General features: G+C 40.4%; 1 protein-coding gene and 1 long non-coding RNA gene across 4 annotated transcripts; one reads left to right on the top strand and one right to left on the bottom strand.

Annotated features, from left to right (window-relative positions):
- Positions 1-949: 949 nt before the first annotated feature.
- On the bottom strand, positions 950-2,253 carry LOC131253833 (uncharacterized). Of its 3 annotated transcripts, XR_009175300.1 has the most exons (4): positions 1,849-2,246; positions 1,678-1,746; positions 1,386-1,591; positions 950-1,273 (listed from the first exon to the last, which is right to left on the bottom strand). It is a non-coding gene; the product is annotated as an uncharacterized LOC131253833 (long non-coding RNA). The 3 variants fall into 3 exon arrangements; XR_009175298.1 differs by having other exon boundaries at positions 1,386-1,746; positions 1,849-2,253; XR_009175299.1 differs by having other exon boundaries at positions 1,470-1,746; positions 1,849-2,248.
- A 1,589-nt stretch (positions 2,254-3,842) lies between these two features.
- Positions 3,843-20,279, top strand: LOC131252597 (syntaxin-31). The gene is made up of 6 exons (XM_058253216.1): positions 3,843-4,225; positions 5,311-5,561; positions 5,660-5,805; positions 16,711-16,749; positions 18,338-18,535; positions 19,866-20,279. Exons 1-6 carry the CDS (start codon positions 3,997-3,999, stop codon positions 20,023-20,025), a joined length of 1,023 nt encoding a protein of 340 aa, XP_058109199.1. The 5' UTR covers positions 3,843-3,996; the 3' UTR covers positions 20,026-20,279.
- The last annotated feature ends 296 nt before the right edge of the window (positions 20,280-20,575 follow it).

Here is a 20,575-nt window from a genome sequence, read left to right as displayed (position 1 = left end):
CTTTTGATTATGTGTTCTCCATTAGAGTAGGTGGAGGCTTCTCTACAACCTTCAGCTATTATAGCTACAACTCTGATTGTTGGTTGATTCAGAGTAGCCTTGGAGGAAGCAGCGTGAACATGTTGAGAAGAATCTAATTACAATTCCTGCAAAAAACCAATTGATTGTGCACCCCTAATTTCATCATCTATCAAACAAGAAGAAAAAAAATCACACTGCATGAAAAGATACTTCCGAAAAGTGCCGGAATTAAAAAAATGAAATCCATCATGAAAATGATTGGATAAGGAAGTATACAAAACAAATCAAATTTCTTTTTGCCAACAGGAGCCTTGGACAGGGAGTGAAGATGAAAATTCTCCCTTTGGAGAAGACAATTTCCTGCATCCTGGAGTTTACGGTTCAAGAAAATCATACTGGTGGTAGCATTATGCAAGCAGGCATGTACATTCTACATACTATGATGATGGATCTTTTATGCAAGAGGGGTAGGGAAGCTCCCTATGCCATGCTAGCTTTTAGAAACCTCTGGACATACAAATCAACTGATGTGGACCACCAACTTTTCATTCCCACAATGCAAAATCACACTTTTTTTTTTGGTAGGACTGATTGGATGATCCTACCAATATATTTCCATCATGTATATCAAACAAGAAAAAAAAGAATCCAGCACTAAAGCAGCTTCCACACATACATACGAGAATTTAAGTAAGGAACTAACAAAAATAGTTAAGCATATAGCTGCATGGTGGAGAATTTCATCCAGTCCACTCATCCATTAGATGTGTCACCATATTTTCACCTGGATCTTAAAAATCAGTCTAACCCAAAATTCACTGCAAGAAAGAAGAACATGATTGATTGATTGAATAAATAAAACTGATATATATGCTGCAGTAATGACAAGCCAAGTACTAGGCTCTCTATTTCTTGCTGAACGGCCTGAAATAACAGACTCCACTCATTTCTACTCGGTTTCTACTATGAGTTGAAACGAGTGGACTATCTGTTTTATGCGGTTTTTCTGACAGAAATCGATCCGTCAGACCACTCTTCCATCACAAATGCCAAGGACAACTTTTTCCATGTCCACATGATCATCCTGAAATAAAATAAAAATAAATGTTGACAGAGCATGCACCTTTAAAACAAGCTCTTTAAAACATTGTTATACATTAATTCGAGTTTTTGCACAACATTCAAGGAAAAGACATCCATACTCCCGAGCAAAATCAATTCCCTCTTTCTTCGTGACAACCCTTCCACTTTCCTGCAAAATTAAACATCAAGATGCATATCTTGTATTTCAACTGTGGAAATCTTATGATATATAATTCAAAAGAATAAGGCTGTAATTGGAAGTGCACTTAAACCACGTTTACAGCATAGAAGTTCTGAGGCCACCCTGCATTGAAAAGTCCTCTGAGAATGGAGGTATAGTTGTTGTAAACCTTTGTAGGAATTACCTTATCAACTTTGTTTCCATCAAGCATCTTGATGCAATCTTGATTAGTTGAGTAGAGATCGATTTCCTTAGCCCTTATATCCGCAAGATTTGTAAATGTGTCTCGTCTTACTACATCATAAACTGGAAACATTGCAAATAAAGTTACCATAGCTTTATGCAAAATTTCCGCTTTATAGAAAACTAATCATGAGCTGTAAAAGAGTTACCATAGCTTTATGCAAAATTCCTCCGACCGCACGAGCTGCTCCATGGTATTCAGCCATCGGGTGAACGCTCTAAGGAATGACATCAATCACCAAATAACCAATCATGATTCCCAAAAACTCAGTAAATGTTGAAAGATAAAGCTATCAGGAAACAGGATTATGGTAGCTTACATGAAACATATCCCAATCAGGCTGCATGAATTCTCCAAGGAAAAAGGTGTTGTAGGCAACAGATGCAATATAGATTGTATGTGACGCTGGGACTCTCGGCCAAAAATCATCAGATGCTCTTATCACAGCAGTCCTCTTTGAGCATTTAAAATTTCAAGCTTGCAAAAGCCTTTAAAAAAAATCTGCGAGGTGTACATGCATGCACAAAGAGTCACCCTTGTATGTTACATACTTCATGATAAGTCAAGAAGACATAACGGTGGGCTCACTGAGTAACTCAGTACGCAATCTGCATCCCTGTTGATAGCCTAGCTGCAAGTCTACATACCTGAACTAGTTATCATGGAAAAATCTGCTGCTAAGAAGCCTACCGGGCTTCTTATAGGCTTGTGTAATTACCATCAATACCATATCAAACCCAACCTAATCTTTCCAGGCAGTTTTTTTTTTTTTTCCTTTCATTCAACCTGGATTTCATGATTAGTTCAGGGAGCACTAAAACTAGTACATCAGTGGGAGTCAAGCCCAGGTTGCCCCACTAGAAGGGAGATTCACTAGCAGCTCAACTGACATGCATACATTGTCTGTGTCGACAAGGGAAAACTAGTTTTCAAATCATGTTAACACAAATCAACAATGATGGAGGGTAAAATGAAACATTCCGAACCTCAATTTGTTAGTGTTACAATGTGGAACTTGGTTAGAGGATACAACAAGCTTTGGAGTTCTCCCTACGGTTCTCCAATTTTTCTACTTCTATATTTGTACGCACATTATAAATTTTCACAGCAACTCCGACCCGCTGGGAAAAGGCTATGATTATGATGAAGACAGTACTGATGGTGATTATTTCCAAAGAATCAATGCAGTATAGCTGCTGATTTGGGTGGAAACACGTCGTGCCCCTTTTGCCAACCAAAAGTCATTCAAACAGGCCCATCAAAAACTTGCTGGACTTGGTAGCTATTTCAAGAGTCTGATGCACTTGAATTTTTAGCTTTCAAGACATTCTTAGTAGATCCTCTGCTCATGGAATTGCACCAATAAAAAAACTTTGAAAAGTTGGCTTTTCGTCACCAAAAGGGTGGGCTAGTTTTCAAACATATTCAAGTCTAACAATGAATGTAGTCTCTAAATAGATTGTAATCTATGTTCGGCTGAGCCCTCCATTATTCGTCGAATATGAATGTGAAGTCGAACCATGCATCCCCAGTGCTTGTAGACTCCTTGCTCCTTACCAAGTATAGATTAGGCTGGGCTTCGATTCATGCGTTAGGGTGGGTAAGGAGCCAGCTATGAGCACCAGCCCAGGAGCTACTGGTGGGGGGACTGGCCAATCCGCGTCCGAAAAAAAGGAGAGTAGAATGGGTGGTGACCCAACACCGCCCAGCTAGGTGGTGCACGGTGGGGTCCATAGTGATGTATGTGTTTTATATCCACGCCGTCCAATCCGTCTTAGCAGTTCAATTTAGGACATAGGACCAAAACCTAAGCGGGACCACACCACAAGAAACAGTGGGGATAATGACACTCACCATTGAAACCTTCCTAGGGGCCACCGAAGTTCTTATTTTCCTTCCAGATCGTTGATAAGGTCATAGAGAACTGGATGAAGGAAGCTTGATCCAAAGCTTTTGTGATCCACAAAAAGTTTTTAACGGTCATTTACCACTGTTTCCTGCGGATTAGTCCACCTGAGATTTTTATATATTTCATTTTTGGAACCATACACTAAAATGAGGTGAAAAAATGGATGGACGGTGTGGATATATAGCATATATATCTATGTGGGCCCCACGGTCAGGGACTCAACCAGACTCAGCCGGTAAGCTGTTACTCCGGTCACACCCGATCCGCGCCCTTACCAGTACCGGTGCTTCAGGACGCGACCCGAACCCGACGCGCTGACAGCCTATCGTGTGCTGGGTGAAACGGTAAACTCCCTTTGATTTCTCAGTGACCAAACGCCCCCCCACTAAACCAACCCATTCCCGCGAACCGAAGGGCATCGTCGGTCATTTCAACGAAACAGCTCAATCGCGAAATCCCACCAAATTCGAAAAGATCGTTTCTCTCCTTCCCAAGTCTCATTTCGCTCTCTCAGACACAGATTTCTACGGTTTTTTCCCCTCCATTTCTTCTCTTTCAATGTCTTCCTCCAGCGTCTCTTCGTATCGGGATCGGACATCGGAATTTCGTTCTCTATCAGAAAGATTGAAGAAAGTAGAAGGGATCGATGCCAGAATCGGGCCGGGAAGTGATCGGGAGATGTCGACGGCATCAGAGGCATTCGCTCGATCCGAGTTCAACAAGAAGGCGTCGAGAATCGGATTAGGAATTCACGAGACATGTCAAAAGATTTCCAGGCTTGCGAAATGTATTTCTCTCTATCGATTCTTTTAGGGTTTGTTTTTCCATAGATTTCCCAAATTCATGATCCTCTGAATTTTTTCTTTCTTTTCAGAATTTCGATAGTCTAAATCTGTATGAAGTACCGAATGTTTGAATATATGTATGGGTGTCCTCCATGGTGTCGGGCAGAAGTGGAACCCCACATGATGTATTGACGACATCCAAACCATTCACTTGATGCACTGCCTCACGTTATGCTCCCTCTCCTTCTCCCCTGTTTTGTGGCCCACCTGAGTTTCCTTTTGGGCTGATTTTCGGGATCTGGGGGTGACCTCAGTGGACGCATCTGATGGACGTGTTGGATGTGAAACATACACCACGTAGACTCCACATCTACCGGCTACCACCGTAAGCTTGCAGTAGTACTGGTATTACTGGAGTGCACCTCACATATGTGATGCTAAGCTCAGCCCCATCACTGGCTTTTTCATCTGGAACTTCATTTTGTTGAAGTGGCGCCCACCTTCCTGCAATTTATACCATTCCTGGGGCCGATATTGCTGTAAAGAACATCACTATCTATCCTAGCAATCTGATAACCGGCACAAGAATTGAAAGAAAATATAACTAAGGGTCTGTATGCAGTGGGGAAAGGTGTACTGCTTAGATGACTAGGATTGTTCAATGGAGGATATTTTCAGTCCATCACCCATCCACAGTGGGAACACCTGATGAGTGATCTGGATTGCTGAACGATGGGTCCCACCTAGTCATATTGCTGGCCCTGAAGAAATGTCCTTTAATTAGGGTGAGATGTTTTGTGGTACCTAAGAAAATTGCATTTGTTAATGTAATTTCCAACATAATGTTGGATGGAGCTGCAGGCAATTCTTTTCTTCTTCTTCTTCTTCTTCTTCTTTTTCTGCATTTTTCTTTATTGGGCGCTTCATCTTAGAAAGATGAAAGCTCATCCTGCCAGTATAATATGGTATTCATATTGGTGCTGACTTGGAAGGAATTAAGTTTTATTTTTCTTTTCTGTTTTATTCTGGTTCTTCATCTTTTCTCATTCTTTCTTTTTCTTTCTCTTTGTTAACATCAACTTTGCAGTGGCGAAAAGGTCATCTATGTTCGATGATCCTGTCATGGAAATACAGGAACTTACTGCCTTGATAAAAAATGACATTACGGCACTTAATGCAGCAGTTTCAGATATGCAAACCCTTCAAAACCTTGAAGTAGCTGATGGGAACTGTTCCAAGGATAGGGTCGTTCATGCAACAACTATTTGTGATGATTTAAAGAACAAACTTATGGGAACTACAAAACAGTTTAAGGATGTGTTGACTACAAGGACAGAGGTTACAAATCCTTTCTGGAATACTGAATGCTGGTTCAGTACTGCATATAGATTTCTTTATTTCTATTTTTCATTTTTTTTAAAATACCCTTTCTGCAGAACCTCAAGGCTCATGAAAACAGGAGACAGATCTTCTCCACAAACACATCAAGAGAGAACACCTTTCTGCATCAATCAGAGGCTGTTACTGAACCACCTCCGTGGTCAAATACAGTTAATGCATCTGGCAATTTTCCACCCTCAGTGTAAGTTTCTTTTGTTGCATATTCTATTATGCAGACCACTCCGCTCTCTTTCTCCTTGTGACATTTGGTATATTTCTCAAGTCTCAATCCATGAGAATGGAGCTTATAAATGGAGGATCCAGTAAAATGTTTGCTGATGAATGGCATATACCATGCAGTTCTCATTCATGTGCGATATTCGTTTGTTACCATTACCCATTCCTTGGATATTATTAGCAATAAGCTTCTAAAGAATACTAGGGTAGAAAGCTGGTTTTATAGTGCAGAAAAGCTAGACAGTTCTCATTACATGGTGTCACATAGAATTATCACTTATTTTCTTGAATCTAAAATATGTGTGAAATAGTATCTAACAAGTGAAGCATTACACTTGAATTTTTTGCTCGACATTGAATAGCATAAATTCCAAATGCTTTTTTTTTATTGGCATTGCTCATCAAGGCTTTTCATTGACACTGACTTTCCAGTTTCATTATATACTGGTTTTAACAAGGAAAGAGGGTTAAATGCTTTAAGGATAAGCATTTTGCATCTAAAAAGAAGTCTGCATATCTTAAGGATATGTGTTTAGATGCCTTTTCCTAATATTTCATTTTCAAAATAGATCTAAATGCCTTTAGGATAGGCATTTAGGTACTTTCCTAGAGTCTTAATATGAAAAGTGTAAGTGCAATTATTTGTCAATTGGTGTGTGTATGGTGCTGCCAAGTCTGACGAGCCCTATGGAAGCTAAAAGACTTGAAGAATTGAAGACCTACGGCAATCAAAGACTTGAAGATTCAAGTACATGAAGCACATGCCTTGGTAATCATGACACTCTTAGAACCCAAAACACCATCCTCCAGAAGGTCCCACCTTGATAGGAATACCTTAAGCCCTTATTGCCTAGAGTAGGCATCCATTTGATCAGATTGGACTCGGCGAAAATATGAGAAAAGAGCCTGGAAAGATGGATCATGAAATCAGCTCAGATTGAGTGGATCTCGATCCTATCTACAGTCTATCGATGGGACTCGATAGGATCGAAGACCCCCCCTCGATAGAATCGAAAAATGGGCAAAAACAGTCTAACAAGTAAACTAGTATAATTCTTATTTTCTTGATACCATCGAGGCCATTTGATAGGATCAAACATGGACAGAAAACAGTCCAGCGTGTAAACTGTTAAATCTTTGATTTTCTCGATCCTATCGACGGACCCCTCAATCCTATCACATATGCCATTTTCTACCCGTTGTTTGACTGTTGCAAACTGAACTTATTTAACCCTTTGCCAGGGTTTCCTTGCAACTTGATGGGAATCGAATAGAGCATTGGCTAGGCGTTTCCTCCTTCATATCATCCATCCATAGCCTCATTCCCAAGGATATCATTCTTCAGTCATTATGATTTAAGATCATTAATGAGCATTCAAAGCTCGGATTGAATGATGATCTCTAGCACTCATTAATGGCCCTGACTTGATTAATGCAAGCCTAGTTGAATCCCCTTCTTACCCTACAAAAGCCCCACCTTGTAGAAAGATTCTCCAACCCCTTCTCCCTAACCTTGGCATCACATTGGAAGATTCAAGCAAGGTATTGTTTGTGGGAGCTGAAGAGGAGCCGATTCATGCAAGAAGAGGCATCCCGTCATTGTGCTACCGTGGGGCTCATCCAACTAGGTAAGTCTTAGTGTTCGAGTCCAAAATATTGAACCATTTCTTATGGAGATTTGGGTTCAGAGTTTGTAACCTAAACTCACATTGTAAGCCTTTGTGGGGGCCTCCGGCGGGAGTAAACATAGCTAGTTCTTGTGTAGGACTAGTAAGGAGTTTGAGATCCAAACTCCGAAAGACCTTGTGTCGGCCATTGGCAAGTGTATACGTATAGATCCTTGTCTAGGATGTAAAGGTTTATGGTGAACCTGTTTTAAAACCATAAGTGATATTGAATTCGGCACACTTGAGTTTGAGTGTGGAAACTGAGAGTGGAGTAGACAAACCACTATATATCGTGTGCTATGAGTTGAATGAATTTTGTATATGCTTGTACTTATGAGTTGAATTTTATGAATGCTTAGATAAAAATGGAGCTTACATGTTTGGTTCATTGCCCCCAAGAATGCTATCCTCTTGGCCTATATATACTTGAGCATGTTTGTGTATCTCGATTAGTCTATTCATTGTAGGCACTTCAAATTTGTGTTAGTGACTTAGAGTAGTTTAAATTGAAAATTGAAAAGGGTCCTATTCACCTCCCCTCTAGGACTTAGCCATAGTTTCTAGCTCCTATCGTAGTGGTAATTGAACTTGGACCACAATTTCAAAAAGAAGGCCGCACGCCTCGAGTACAAGCGTCTTGGTGCATTTACCTACAGTTTCAACTTGGAAATACAACTAAATGTCTTTAGGATGGGCACTTAGGTCCCATTTCCTATATTATTATTTTTTACATAAAAAGAGGAATAAATGCCTTGAGGATAGCATTTTGGTGTTATCCTGAATTGAACATGAAAAGTAGGATACACTCTCAAGGATTGGTGTCTAAACGTCTTAACCTACCGCTTCACTTTGAAAATAGGGCTAAATACCTTTAGGATAGTCATTTTGGCGCCTTGTCATAGAGTTTTATCCTGAAAAGAGGCCAATTACCTTAATTATAGGCTTCCAAGTGCCCTTTTTAATAATTTTAACCTGAAAAGAGTGCTATACATCTCAAGAATAGGCATCAAAGTTCCTTTATTTAGAGTTCAAGTTTGAAAATAGGGCTAAAGGCCTTTAGGATGGGCATTTTGGTGCCTGTTCTAATGCTTTTGAACTTAATGATGTCAACTTTGGCCAGTTTAAATACTAACTATTTATCAGTTTGATATATCCATTCTAACATAATTTGGGCATGAAGGACATTGGCTAAGTGCCCTGTTGCAACTGCAGGGATAGGCCTTTCACAGTGTGCTATGGTGCAGATACAGTAGTGTTCTGCAGCACTGATACAGTTATGTACTACAATAACTCTACAGGCTGCTATAGTGATATGAGCAGGGCCTTTATTGAGTCCTAGTTTAGTTTGGAGTCTTAGTATCAAATATCAATTGGTTTTCTATTTTCTTCAAGAAAACTGTATGTTATTAGTACTTGGATATGATTAGAGTGTTTACAATGAGGTGTTTTCACCAATTAGGAATGGTTCAAGTCTCACTTGGAAGCCTACATGATGTAGGACAGCCTAATCCAACCTTAAATGAGCATGGTATATGAAAGGGGCAGATTCATGCAATCTTAACAAACAAATAAAATATCAGCCTGCCTTATACATCATAAACACAAGAAAGAAATAAGGTTAATTTAGCATTGATTAGGGCCATCCATCACAAACACAAAGTATTGAATCTTAAAATCTGAATTTAGTTGGATCCGGCAAAAGATAGAACTTTCGTCTTGCAATAGGTCCGTCTAATGATCCAAGTGGATTTTCTAATCTAGAAAAATAGGAATTTCTTAGATTGGGAAATCTGGAAAATTTAGAAAAATAAAAATAAAAATGGTGGTTCTTCAAATTTAGATTTGGGTGATGGGTTTTATGGGGGATGAAAATCTTTTGAGATCTAATAATCTAGATAAAAAGAAACAAGATTTGGCTTCTAGATCTAAAGATTCTAGGAGAAAAGGAAGAGACTGGGGTTAAAGAAAAGAGTACCTTGAGAAAAGAGAGAAGGAGAAAGAAGTAGAGGATGAGAAATCGTTTATCTGGGCCTCACGCCCTCTTCCAATCACTGGAAGTCGAAGACGAGATCGTCAGAAGCAAAAAAGCTCTCTGTTTTTTTTTCATGAACACAAAATCCATGCTATATGTTTAGGGCAACCCTTATAAATTCATAATTACATGAAATTACCAAAATACCACTACTAAAAAAAGTTTCAAAAAAAAGAAATTCGCACAAAATTATGCATAAACTGTCTCAAAACTTAATTAATTCAAATGTTCATAAACTAAATGTAAATTTAAGATGCCCGATGAGCTCCGATGATAGTGCCGTAAAGGTGGTGTAAGGAAGGTGGGTTGTAATGATCCAACGGTCCGATCACACCATCCTCACGATCCAATGGTCCAAATGTCTCCTCTAAGCAACTTACACATGTGTAAGGTCTTCAACCTCTAGAGATCCGACCCGTATTCGTCATCTAACCACATTAACACGGGTAACATACGCCTCCTGCGTTGATATACTTTGAATGACCTAGTGTCCTCATCAACTCCCCTCGGCTGAGAAGATCTCGACTCCAGCGAGATAAAACTCTTGTGCTTTTCTAACAAATCTGGATCTAGTCGCTGCATCTCTGCTTCTGTCAACCGTGTACAGTCGGATGATGGTATATTCTTCCACTCCACTAAGTACCTCTGAAATCTACCGTCTCGAGTAGAAACAATTTGCTCATCCATAATTCCTTCAATTTCTTCTCTTATCTTAGGTATAGTAGGCATAGGTGGTGTAGGTTGGGAAGAAAATTTAGAAATTGGTCAATGGTTTGGAACAAAATTAGGGTCTATGGGATGACTTGAATAAGACATTAGATCCTCCACATTGAATGTTGAACTAATCCCCATGCGAGGTGGAAGATCTATCATATACGCATTGGACCCAATATTTTTCAAAATTTTAAATGGTCCAGCACTGCGTGCGTGTAACTTCTTAATGGTACCTTGTGGGAACCGTTCTGACCTTATTCTAACCACTATATAATCACCTTCATTAAATTCTTGAATTCTACGATGTAAGTCAGCTAAAATTTTATATTGTTCATTACTAGCATTTATCTGCCTCCTAATCTCTGCATGCAACTCATGAATATAATGGGAAAATGCATCGGCTGACTCTGAGGTCATCTAAGTGACTGACATAGGTAACATATCTATGGGTAGTCTAGGTTTATAACCACTAACAATCTCGAATGGACTCATACCCATAGACTTATTAACTAAATTGTTATATGTAAACTCAGCGATTGGCAAGACTAAATTCCAAGTTTTAATATGTTCACCCACCAAACATCGTAGTAGATTTCCGAGACTTCGATTCACAACCTCAGTTTGGCCATCAGTTTGAGGATGGTAGGCAGACGAGAACTGGAGTCTCGTACCCATCATATGCCATAATGTCTTCCAAAAATAACTAGTAAACCGGACATCCCTGTCAGACACTATGGTCTTAGGCAAACCATGTAATCGAACCACCCCCTCAAAGAAGATCTTAGCTATGTTGGACGCATCTGAGGTTTTAGAACAAGGGAGAAAGTGGGCCATTTTTGAGAAACGGTCCACGACCACAAAAATGGAATCGTGCTTTTTAATTGTCTTGGGAAGTCCAAGCACGAAATCCATACTGATGTCTTGCCACGGTGCGTGTGGCACTGGCAATGGCGTGTACAATCCAGTATTCTGCTTCTTCTGTTTTGCCAGTTGACATGTTCGACATTGCCCTAAAATTTTGGCTACGTCTCGCTTGAGACTTGGCCAATAAAATCGATCCTCCACTAGGGCAATGGTCTTATCTCGACCAAAATGGCCAGCAATACCTCCAGCATGAAGCTCCCAAACAAGGAAATCCCGGAGGGAAGTGCGGGGAATACAAAGTCGGTCTCCTTTGAAAAGGAAACCATCTTTCAGCACGAACTCACCCGAACTATGCTGGGCACCTAAGAGTGACACGTATGTTCCCCCAAAATCTGGACATATGGGATACTCATCTTTCAATTGCTCAAACCCGACAACTTCTACACTCAAGGAGTTGAGCAATGTCACTCTCCTACTAAGGGCATCGGCTGGTTTGTTCTCGATCCCGGCTTTATGTTTCAGGACAAATGAATATTCCTGAAGAAACGCTGCCCACTTGGCATGCCTTGGGTTAAGCTTCTTTTGGGAATTCAAATACCTCAAAGCCTCGTGATCAGAAAACAAGACAAATTCTTGCTGTAGAAGATAATGACGCCAATGACATAGCGACTGCACAACCGCATAAAATTCTTTGTCATAAGTGAAATACTTTTGTTTTACCTCATTCAGCTTATCACTGAAATAGGCAACTGGATGACCTTCTTGGCTTAGTACTCCTCCTATACCTATGCTTGAAGCATCACACGCTACTTCAAAGACTTGAGAAAAATCTGGAAGACACATGATGAGAGCCTCTATCATCTTACCCTTAATATCTTTGAATGCCTTAGCTGCGGCCTTAGACCATATGAACTCTCCCTTTTTAATGCAATCAGTAATTGGAGCCATAATAGTGCTAAACCCTCGAATGAATCAACGATAAAATGTGGCTAAGCCATGAAAGCTTCTCATTTCATGTTTGTTCCACGGTTCAGGCCAGTCAACTATGGCCTTGACTTTTTCTAGATCTGCTCGCATCTCTACAGACAACACTATGAACCCTAAGAAGATAACCTTATCAGACAGGAACGAACATTTCTTAAGGTTCGCACATAACCTCTCCGCCCTTAGGACACTACAGACCTGCCTCAAGTGGTCGAGATGCAGCTCTTTAGTGGTACTATATATGAGTATGTCATCAAAATAAACCACTAAGAACTTCCCTATAAAGGGTCTCAAAACCTAGGTCATCACACGCATAAAAGTACTGGGTGCATTAGTCAAGCCAAAGGGCATGACCAACCACTCGTACAACCCATCCTTCATCTTGAAGGCTGTCTTCCACTCATCTCCAGGGCGTATGCGTATCTGGTGATACCAGCTTTTAAGGTCTATCTTGAAAAAATGGTGGATCTGGCCATCATATCTAACATATCATCAAGCGTCGGTATTGGAAACCGATACTTGATCGTGATCTTATTAATGGCCCAACTGTCCACACACATCCGCCACGTACCATCTTTCTTTGGCGTTAATAGCGCTGGTATGGCACACGGACTCATGCTCTCACGGATGAAACTTTTTTGCAGAAGCTCATTTGCCTGTCTATGTAACTCTGCATGCTCTGCAGGATTCATCCTGTAATGAGGAAGGTTTAGTAGACCCCGGGACGAAATCAATGGCATGCTGGATGTCCCGCATAGGTGGAAGCGCATCCGCTAAATCCTCAAGGAATACATCACTGTACTCCTCAAGAACCAAAGTCACCTCAGGGGGTAACTCTACATGAACCTCGGGTGTAACTTCCCTAGCCTTTAGGGCGTACACTGTCGAATCATCCTCTGTCTCTTTCTCAAACTTTTTTGCATTTATGATATGTAGACACTTCGGAATAGATTTCCTCACATCTTTCCTTGACTCACTCGTTTTCACATCCCTAGCCTTGTCCGTGTGGCTCTTGGGTGGCAACGGAATAATCTTGATTTCCTTGCTCTCATGCGTGAATGTACACACGTTCGAGCGACAAAAAATCGTGACATTTCTATCGTATAACCACGGCCTCCCTAGAATGATGTGACCTACATCCATAGGTAAAACATCACACCACAACATGTCTTTATATGAACCGATTTGGATGGGGACTAAACACTGCTGGGACACATGCATAGAAGACGTGTCAACCTAAGAAACCTAGTAGGGTTGAGGGTGAGGGATGGGCTTCAAACCCAAACGAGCTACTGTGCTAGCTAAAACTACGTTGGTGCAACTACCACTATCCACGATGACTTTACAATTTTTGTCATCGCTCTTGATAAACGTGTAGAAAATTGTGCTTCTGCGCTAATCATCACTCTCTTTGGCCTGCGCTAAAGCACATCTAACTACAGCTAGTGGTGCAGTCTCTGGTTCTTCTTCTTCATAATCACTAGCACCTATCTCTGGGTGATATTCCTCAACTTCATAATCACCCATGTCATCCGCATTTTCATTTGACTCGTCTATGACTAAGGCTTTCCCGCGAGTCTTTGCCGTGCACTGGTATGCGAAATGACCTGTACCTCCGCACTCATAACATCTCAAGTGACTACCACTGCCAGGATTGGCACCAAGGACACCTTTGCCCTTATCATCCTTAGGCTTAGGCGGTGCACTAGCCTGCGCCCTAGGCTGACTTCCAATGTTAGGTTTGGTTCCCTGAAAACCAGATCTAACAGTAGAGTCTCGGGACTCAAAGCGCCTCGTGACAGGAGACTTTAGGTAAAGCTCTAACTCCTGTACAACTTGGTAAGCCTGATCCAAGTCACTCACTGCATGGGTCATAAGCTCACGCTGCAGATCCATGCGAAGACCCACCTTGAAACGCGCCAGCGTCACTAAGGGATCCTCCTGAATATCACACCGCATCATATACTCCTCAAATTTTGTGATGTAATTTGCAACTGACATAGATCCTTAGTGTAATGCTTGCCATTGATCTAGGAGCTTTTGAGGGTAAGAGAAAGGAAGATATTTTTCCTTTAATAATTTCTTCATCTCTACCTAACGTGCAACTGGGACACCTCCTGATTTCTCGATCCTACGCTCCGTATTTGTCCAAAACAATTTAGCTTGACCCACAAGTTTCATTCGCGCAAATCGCACCTGTCGGTTTTGAGACATCTCATACCATTCGAAATAATGGTCCACATCCGCTAACCAATCAAGGAATGCTTTTAGGTCAAGACGCCCATCAAAACTAGGAGCATCTACTTTAACACTCTTTAAGACCCTCTCATCGACATCATAACGGTCTTGATACTCGACAGCGGGCTGCGGATTTCGCGCCCCTCCACGTCCTACCCCTCGGCCACGTGCTCCACGACCTCTACCACGATTTCCTACCCGTTCCTCAACTACTCCCCCTACGTGAGACTGTTCATCCCCTCCAATGTCGGAGATTTCTCTTAGGGATGCTTCTATCTGATCCATACGGGTATTCGTGTTCCTAGATTGTGCCTCAATGGCGGCCAAACGTTGGTTGATCGTGTTCATCATCTCAGTCAACTATTCCATATTGAAAATCGGGTGTAGACCAAATCCTCTACCAGTCCGAGTGGGCATACACAATAAGACTCAACTTAGGTTTCCTAAAACACAATTCTAAGAGATTATTTTGACACAAGACTATGGACACCAATGATCCTAACCTTAAGAATGATGCAAATGTGGAAAAATTCAGATCTAGACCCTTTGTTTTTTTTTTTTTTTTTTAAATGCAAATCTGAAAATTTCAGATCTAGACTCTATATGCGATGCATGAAACCGTAGGAAAAAAATAAAATAAAAATCTAGACTCTTGATAACTCGATCTAAGACGACCCAATGCAAGAACCTAAGCTTTGATACCAAAATTGATGTAGGACGGCCTAATCCAACCTTAAATGAGCATGGTATATGAAAGGGGCAGATTCATGCAATCTTAACAAACAAATAAAATATCAGCCTGCCTTATACATCATAAACACAAGAAAGAAATAAGGTTAATTTAGCATTGATTAGGGCCATCCATCACAAACACGAAGTATTGAATCTTAAAATCTGAATTTAGTTGGATCCGGCGAAAGATAGAACTTTCGTCTTGCAACAGGTCCGTCTAACGATCCAAGTGGATTTTCTAATCCAGAAAAATAGAAATATCCTAGATTGGGAAATCTGGAAAATTCAGAAAAAAAAATTGGTGGTTCTTCAAATTTAGATTTGGGTGATGGGTTTTATTGGGGGATGAAAATCTTTTGAGATCTAATGATTTAGATAAAAAGAAACAAGATTTGGCTTCTAGATCTAAAGATTTTAGGAGAAAAGGAAGAGACTAGAGTCAAAGAAAAGAGTACCTTGAGAAAAAAGAGAAGGAGAAAGAAGTAGAGGATGAGAAATCATTTACCTGGGCCTCATGCCCTCTTCCAATCACTGGAAGTCGAAGACGAGGTCGTCAGAAGCAAAAAAAACTCTTTTTTTTTTCTTTTCATGAACATAACACCTGTGCTATGGGTTTAGGGCAACCCTTATAAATTTGTAATTACATGAAATTACCAAAATACCCCTACTAAAAAAAAGTTTCAAAAAAAAGAAATTCGCACAAAATTATACATAAACTGTCTCAAAACTTAATTAATTCAAATGTTCATAAACTAAATGTAAATTTAAGATGCCCGATGGGCCCCGATGATAGTGCCGTGAAGGTGGTGTAATGATGGTGGGCCATGACGATCCAACGGTCCGATCACACCATCCTCGCGATCCAATGGTCCAAATGTCTCCTCTAAGTAACTTACACATGTGTAAGGTCTTCAAACTCTAGAGATCCGACCCGTATCCGTCAGCTAACCACATTGACACGGGTAACGCACGCCTCTTGCGTTGATATACTTTGAATGGTCTGGTGTCCGCATCACTACATGCTTCGACCTATGAATAGGCTAGTAATTCCTGCATATGAATTAGATTCTGTGATTTTATTAAAGAAGATTTTTTTTTTTTTTTTTTCTTTGCCTGTAATAGGATTTTTCCTCTAGAGGTGCAATGCACTAGAAAACATCCTGGAAACTCCTGCATATGAACTAGATTTTATGATTTTATGAAAGAAGATGTTTTTTTTTTCCTTTCCCTGTAATGGGATTTTTCCTCTAGAGGTGCAATGCGCTAGAAAACATCAATGCAACTCCTCCTGGCTTTGTGTGTAAGTGATTCCACAAAATTATCCTTCTGTTTATCTTGTGCATCAAAATCTGGTACTTGGCTTTTCATATTGCAAATATTTTCTTTTCTTTGAATTTAATTTATTCAGATCTATTCTTGTAAGCACTTCTGCATTAGTGTACTTCCCTTGTTTATTTATTTGATATGAACTTCTGTTTCCATATCCATTACTAGCATCTTTCCTGGGTTGGTGAAAAAACTCTGTTGACTTGTTCTATTTTCCAGTTCTCCAGATTTTAGGCCTTCCATCAGTAATGTTTGGATTATTTTTTTTAGTTGAAGTCATCAGCCTGATCTTTTTAATTGGATTGATTATCAGAATGCCCTCAAATGGAGTTCAAAATAGCAACATATTAAGGTATGTCCGTTTCTTTGTTTTTGTGCCATGTCATAGTTTAAGTACATGAACTGTAATTGTAAACATTGATCAAAGAAAAGCAAGTACGAATTGTGAATCTATACTATTAGATTACCCCGAATACTTCACTCAAGCTCAATGGTCTGAATAGGGTATGCATAGAGGTCTCATTAAAATATTCCCGCTCTTGATCTATTGGTCCCTCACATGGAAGGTCTAATTGTAATCTTGTCCATGAGATGTTGATATGCTTGCATGGGCCTGAAGATGCATCTTTGATATTTAGAATTGGGCATGCAAGAGCATGGTTGAACCCACATGAATAGAGCACATATGGACAACCAAAAGCATCTAAGTTAAATGTGGAAATACAGTCAAGTGAGTTTTGCTAGATGGACAAGATAACTTCAATGACCTGAGCTCTCATATAATTTTGGAAATGCAATTTGATTTCAGAAAATCTTCTGCAGCAAGTTTGAAATAGATTTCGGTCATTTTTGTAGTGTTGGTTCTACTTTTCTTTCATTCCTGATGGTACATGGGGGGAATCTTAGTTAAATATACAATTTGTAAAATACTGACTGGCCTTTCAGTTTGTACTAGTGTGGTCCATGGATCAGTCATCCAAATTTGCTGATTTCATGGTCCCCACCATGACTTGTTGATTGTAATTAACCTACGTAATGAACTATTAGATAACACTTGATTGTAGTCAACCTATGTAACAGAGTATTACATTGTTCTCGTGGGAGCTTTGTGCTCTTATTGCCAGTCACAAACCCAGATACAGGAGGGTTGCATCAGGTTGGCAGCCGGCGTCAAACTTATGGCATAACTTCCATCATGTTAGAACAATATGACATCACAAGCATGTGCTACTACATTAAAAAGACTTGATGACCTATAGTCTAACCGAAGTTATGGGCCCTTGATAGAGTGGAATGGCGAAACATGATTCATGTAGCTGACCTCAATTAATTGGGATAAAGCTTAGATGATCATGATGATGTTGGTCCCCTCCGGGGGTTGTCTGTGCACCAAAAATCCATGGGTTGGAAGAATCTATAGTTTTCAATAGGTGGGCTATATAATGAAGGTTGAGAAAGAAAATACAGTAATGGTTCAGATTCTTACAAAAAGACCAAATATTCCATTGCTGGCTGGGATCTTCCATTCTGGGGATTTTTGGTGCATGGGATATCCATGATGAGGTCCATCATTTCAACTTTGTATCATTTAACCATGGTCTCCACTGGTACAGACTGAAATCCTAAATGTACTGTACAAACTCTAGGCCTACATTGTAATACCTCAGTCATATTATGTTGTCCCATGAATGTTCGGGGGAATTCACCAAATGTTTGTCAATGCTTATTATCTTGTCCTCCCAAGTCTCCCTTCCATTGTCGTTTCATGGAAATCTCTTTAATAATGATAGTGCCCAAGTGGTTACTTATATCTGAATGAAGTTGAGATAGTAGTCTTAGTTTGGTAATGTGAGTGTTACTATCTTAGTCCATCTAACAACCTTTATTTGGATATACTATAATACAATGATGACAACATGTGTTGAACTTTGCCAAGTCAGACGGAGATTGGCTGTAGACAGCACGCCAACACACCATATGGAAGTTTCCATGTTACAACAGGTCGCTCCACGCCAAGAGAACTATACGCAGAGCCGGTCAGTCGCTCTTCAAAATGTAGAATCAACAATCTCTGAGCTTGGAGGGATCTTCACACAGTTGGCATCGATGGTGGCACAACAAGGGGAATTGGCTATCAGGTTATCATCCACTTCTATTATTTCAGTTAAGTTGCATTGGTTTCTTTTCCCTTTTGAAACCCAAGAAAACATCAGTTGAATGTGGTCCATTTCTGAAACCAAATCATGGAAGGACAAGTGCATGGTTTTGCATCATCTAGGATGGAATCTAGTTTTATCATAAACTAATTCCCACCAAGGCCATCAGCATTAGAGGTTCGACATCTTTTAGCAGCATTTGCATGGATGTTCTACCTGTGGTGCCACTCTCACTTCGGAGTATGATGATTCTTATATGCTTCAAGTGACATAACAGCTTATTTTCTAGCTTTTACCATGGCCACTACTCCTGTGCTTGTTTTCCCTTCTAGCTGCTTGGTAATCATGGGTGGGACTCACCCAGCCCACATACCTCAGTCACCTGAAAAGGGTAGAGCCTGTCATCTAAATATCATCCGTTACTTGGCATATGGGTCAATTGGTATATAGCATATTAGATGGGCCAGGTACAGGGCTGAGCAGTCAGGCCTCATGATTATTTGAGCTGTACCTTGGTCTGAATTTGACTTGGAGAACAGACAAGCAAGCTGATCCCTTTCTTACTTCTTTGTAAGAATGAGTACTCAGCTAGTAGGTTTGGCAAGGCTTGGTCCTGTTTTCTTAAGAATTTGCCCAGGCTGATCTGGAGCCCAGGCCCTTAACTCACCAGATGGACTTGGACAAGCATGAGGCATGCTGTGTTAGGGGTGGCAATGGGTCGGGGTCAAGAACTATTGCCCAAACTCGACCTACAATCCACTACCCTTTGATCCAACCCGACCCAGTTAAAAAATTCATGAAGCCCGACCTGACCTGACCCAACCCATTTAGTTGTAGATGGGTCGGGATCAACTGACCCAGCCCAACCCACCAGACCCAACTTAAGTTTAAGCCACTTAGGCTACAGCCGCTACACACATGCACGCACTTACATCTCTCCTCTATTTTGTTCCGGGTTGTAGTTTGGGTGAGGTCATCTGGCCCAACCCATTGATGACCTATATGTGTGGGTCGGGTAGGGTTTTAACCCAAGCCTGACTAAATGGGTCATAATCTTAGCCCGAGCCCAAGTCACTTCCCACTTAGCGTTGCCCGAACCATCTCAAAAGAAGGACATGTTAGTCTACCTGCAGGCCGATCCGATCTAGTTGCTCCTCTCAGTTCCAGCCTGGCTCGATTCAATTCTGACTTTATTTATGAGGGTCGATTCAATCTGGGATGCTATTTTATCTGTATTTGCAGACCCACTTCTGTTTTTCCAGAGCAAAGGCTCCCGAAAATCTTAGAAGATGTCTGACCTGGATGTGTGCAGGATTGATGATAACATGGATGAATCATTGGTTAATGTGGAAGGCGCTCGTGGAGCTCTTCTAAAACATCTGACCAAAATTTCTTCAAACAGGTGGCTATTAATCAAGATATTCGCCATTCTCATTCTCTTCCTCTTGGTGTTTGTCATGTTTGTGCTTTAATACATATTTGCCAGGAAGGCTTGAATGCTCAATATATTCTCTTACTGATTTATAATTGGATAGTTGAGATTGAATTTTTAGGTTGTTGTTGCAGTCCCATGCTCCCCTTTTATGTATATGTCTTTATCTGAGATTCTTTATATGGTTGTAGCCAGAATGAAACTCAGGTTACCATTTAGAGCATGGTTTAGGCATTCAAGACTTGAAAACTCAACCCCAGTCGGAGGGCGTTTGAGCCTGAGTTTAAGAACTCACACCATTGTTTTCTTGTTTTTTTCACAATATTTAATTTTTATAATTTATTAATTTGTAACTCTTTTCGAGTCTTGGCGTGTTGCATTGAGCATTATGAGTTTCATTTAGGGCCCATTTGGCACATTTATCTAATCCAGTAAGTGCTACTCTAATAAAAATTAGAGATTTAAGACTGGTTTTATAATAATGCTTGTTTAGTGAAATAAGCATGTGTGGTAAAACATTCGAATAAGTGCTTTTATGGGATAGCTGCGTTCATTTTTTAAATTGCAACAACTCCATCTCAAACAACTCC

Source organism: Magnolia sinica, chromosome 8 (genome assembly GCF_029962835.1).
Source record: "Magnolia sinica isolate HGM2019 chromosome 8, MsV1, whole genome shotgun sequence".
In the NCBI taxonomy this organism is placed as follows: Eukaryota; Viridiplantae; Streptophyta; class Magnoliopsida; order Magnoliales; family Magnoliaceae; genus Magnolia; species Magnolia sinica.
This window is presented reverse-complemented; position numbering and strand designations above follow the sequence as displayed.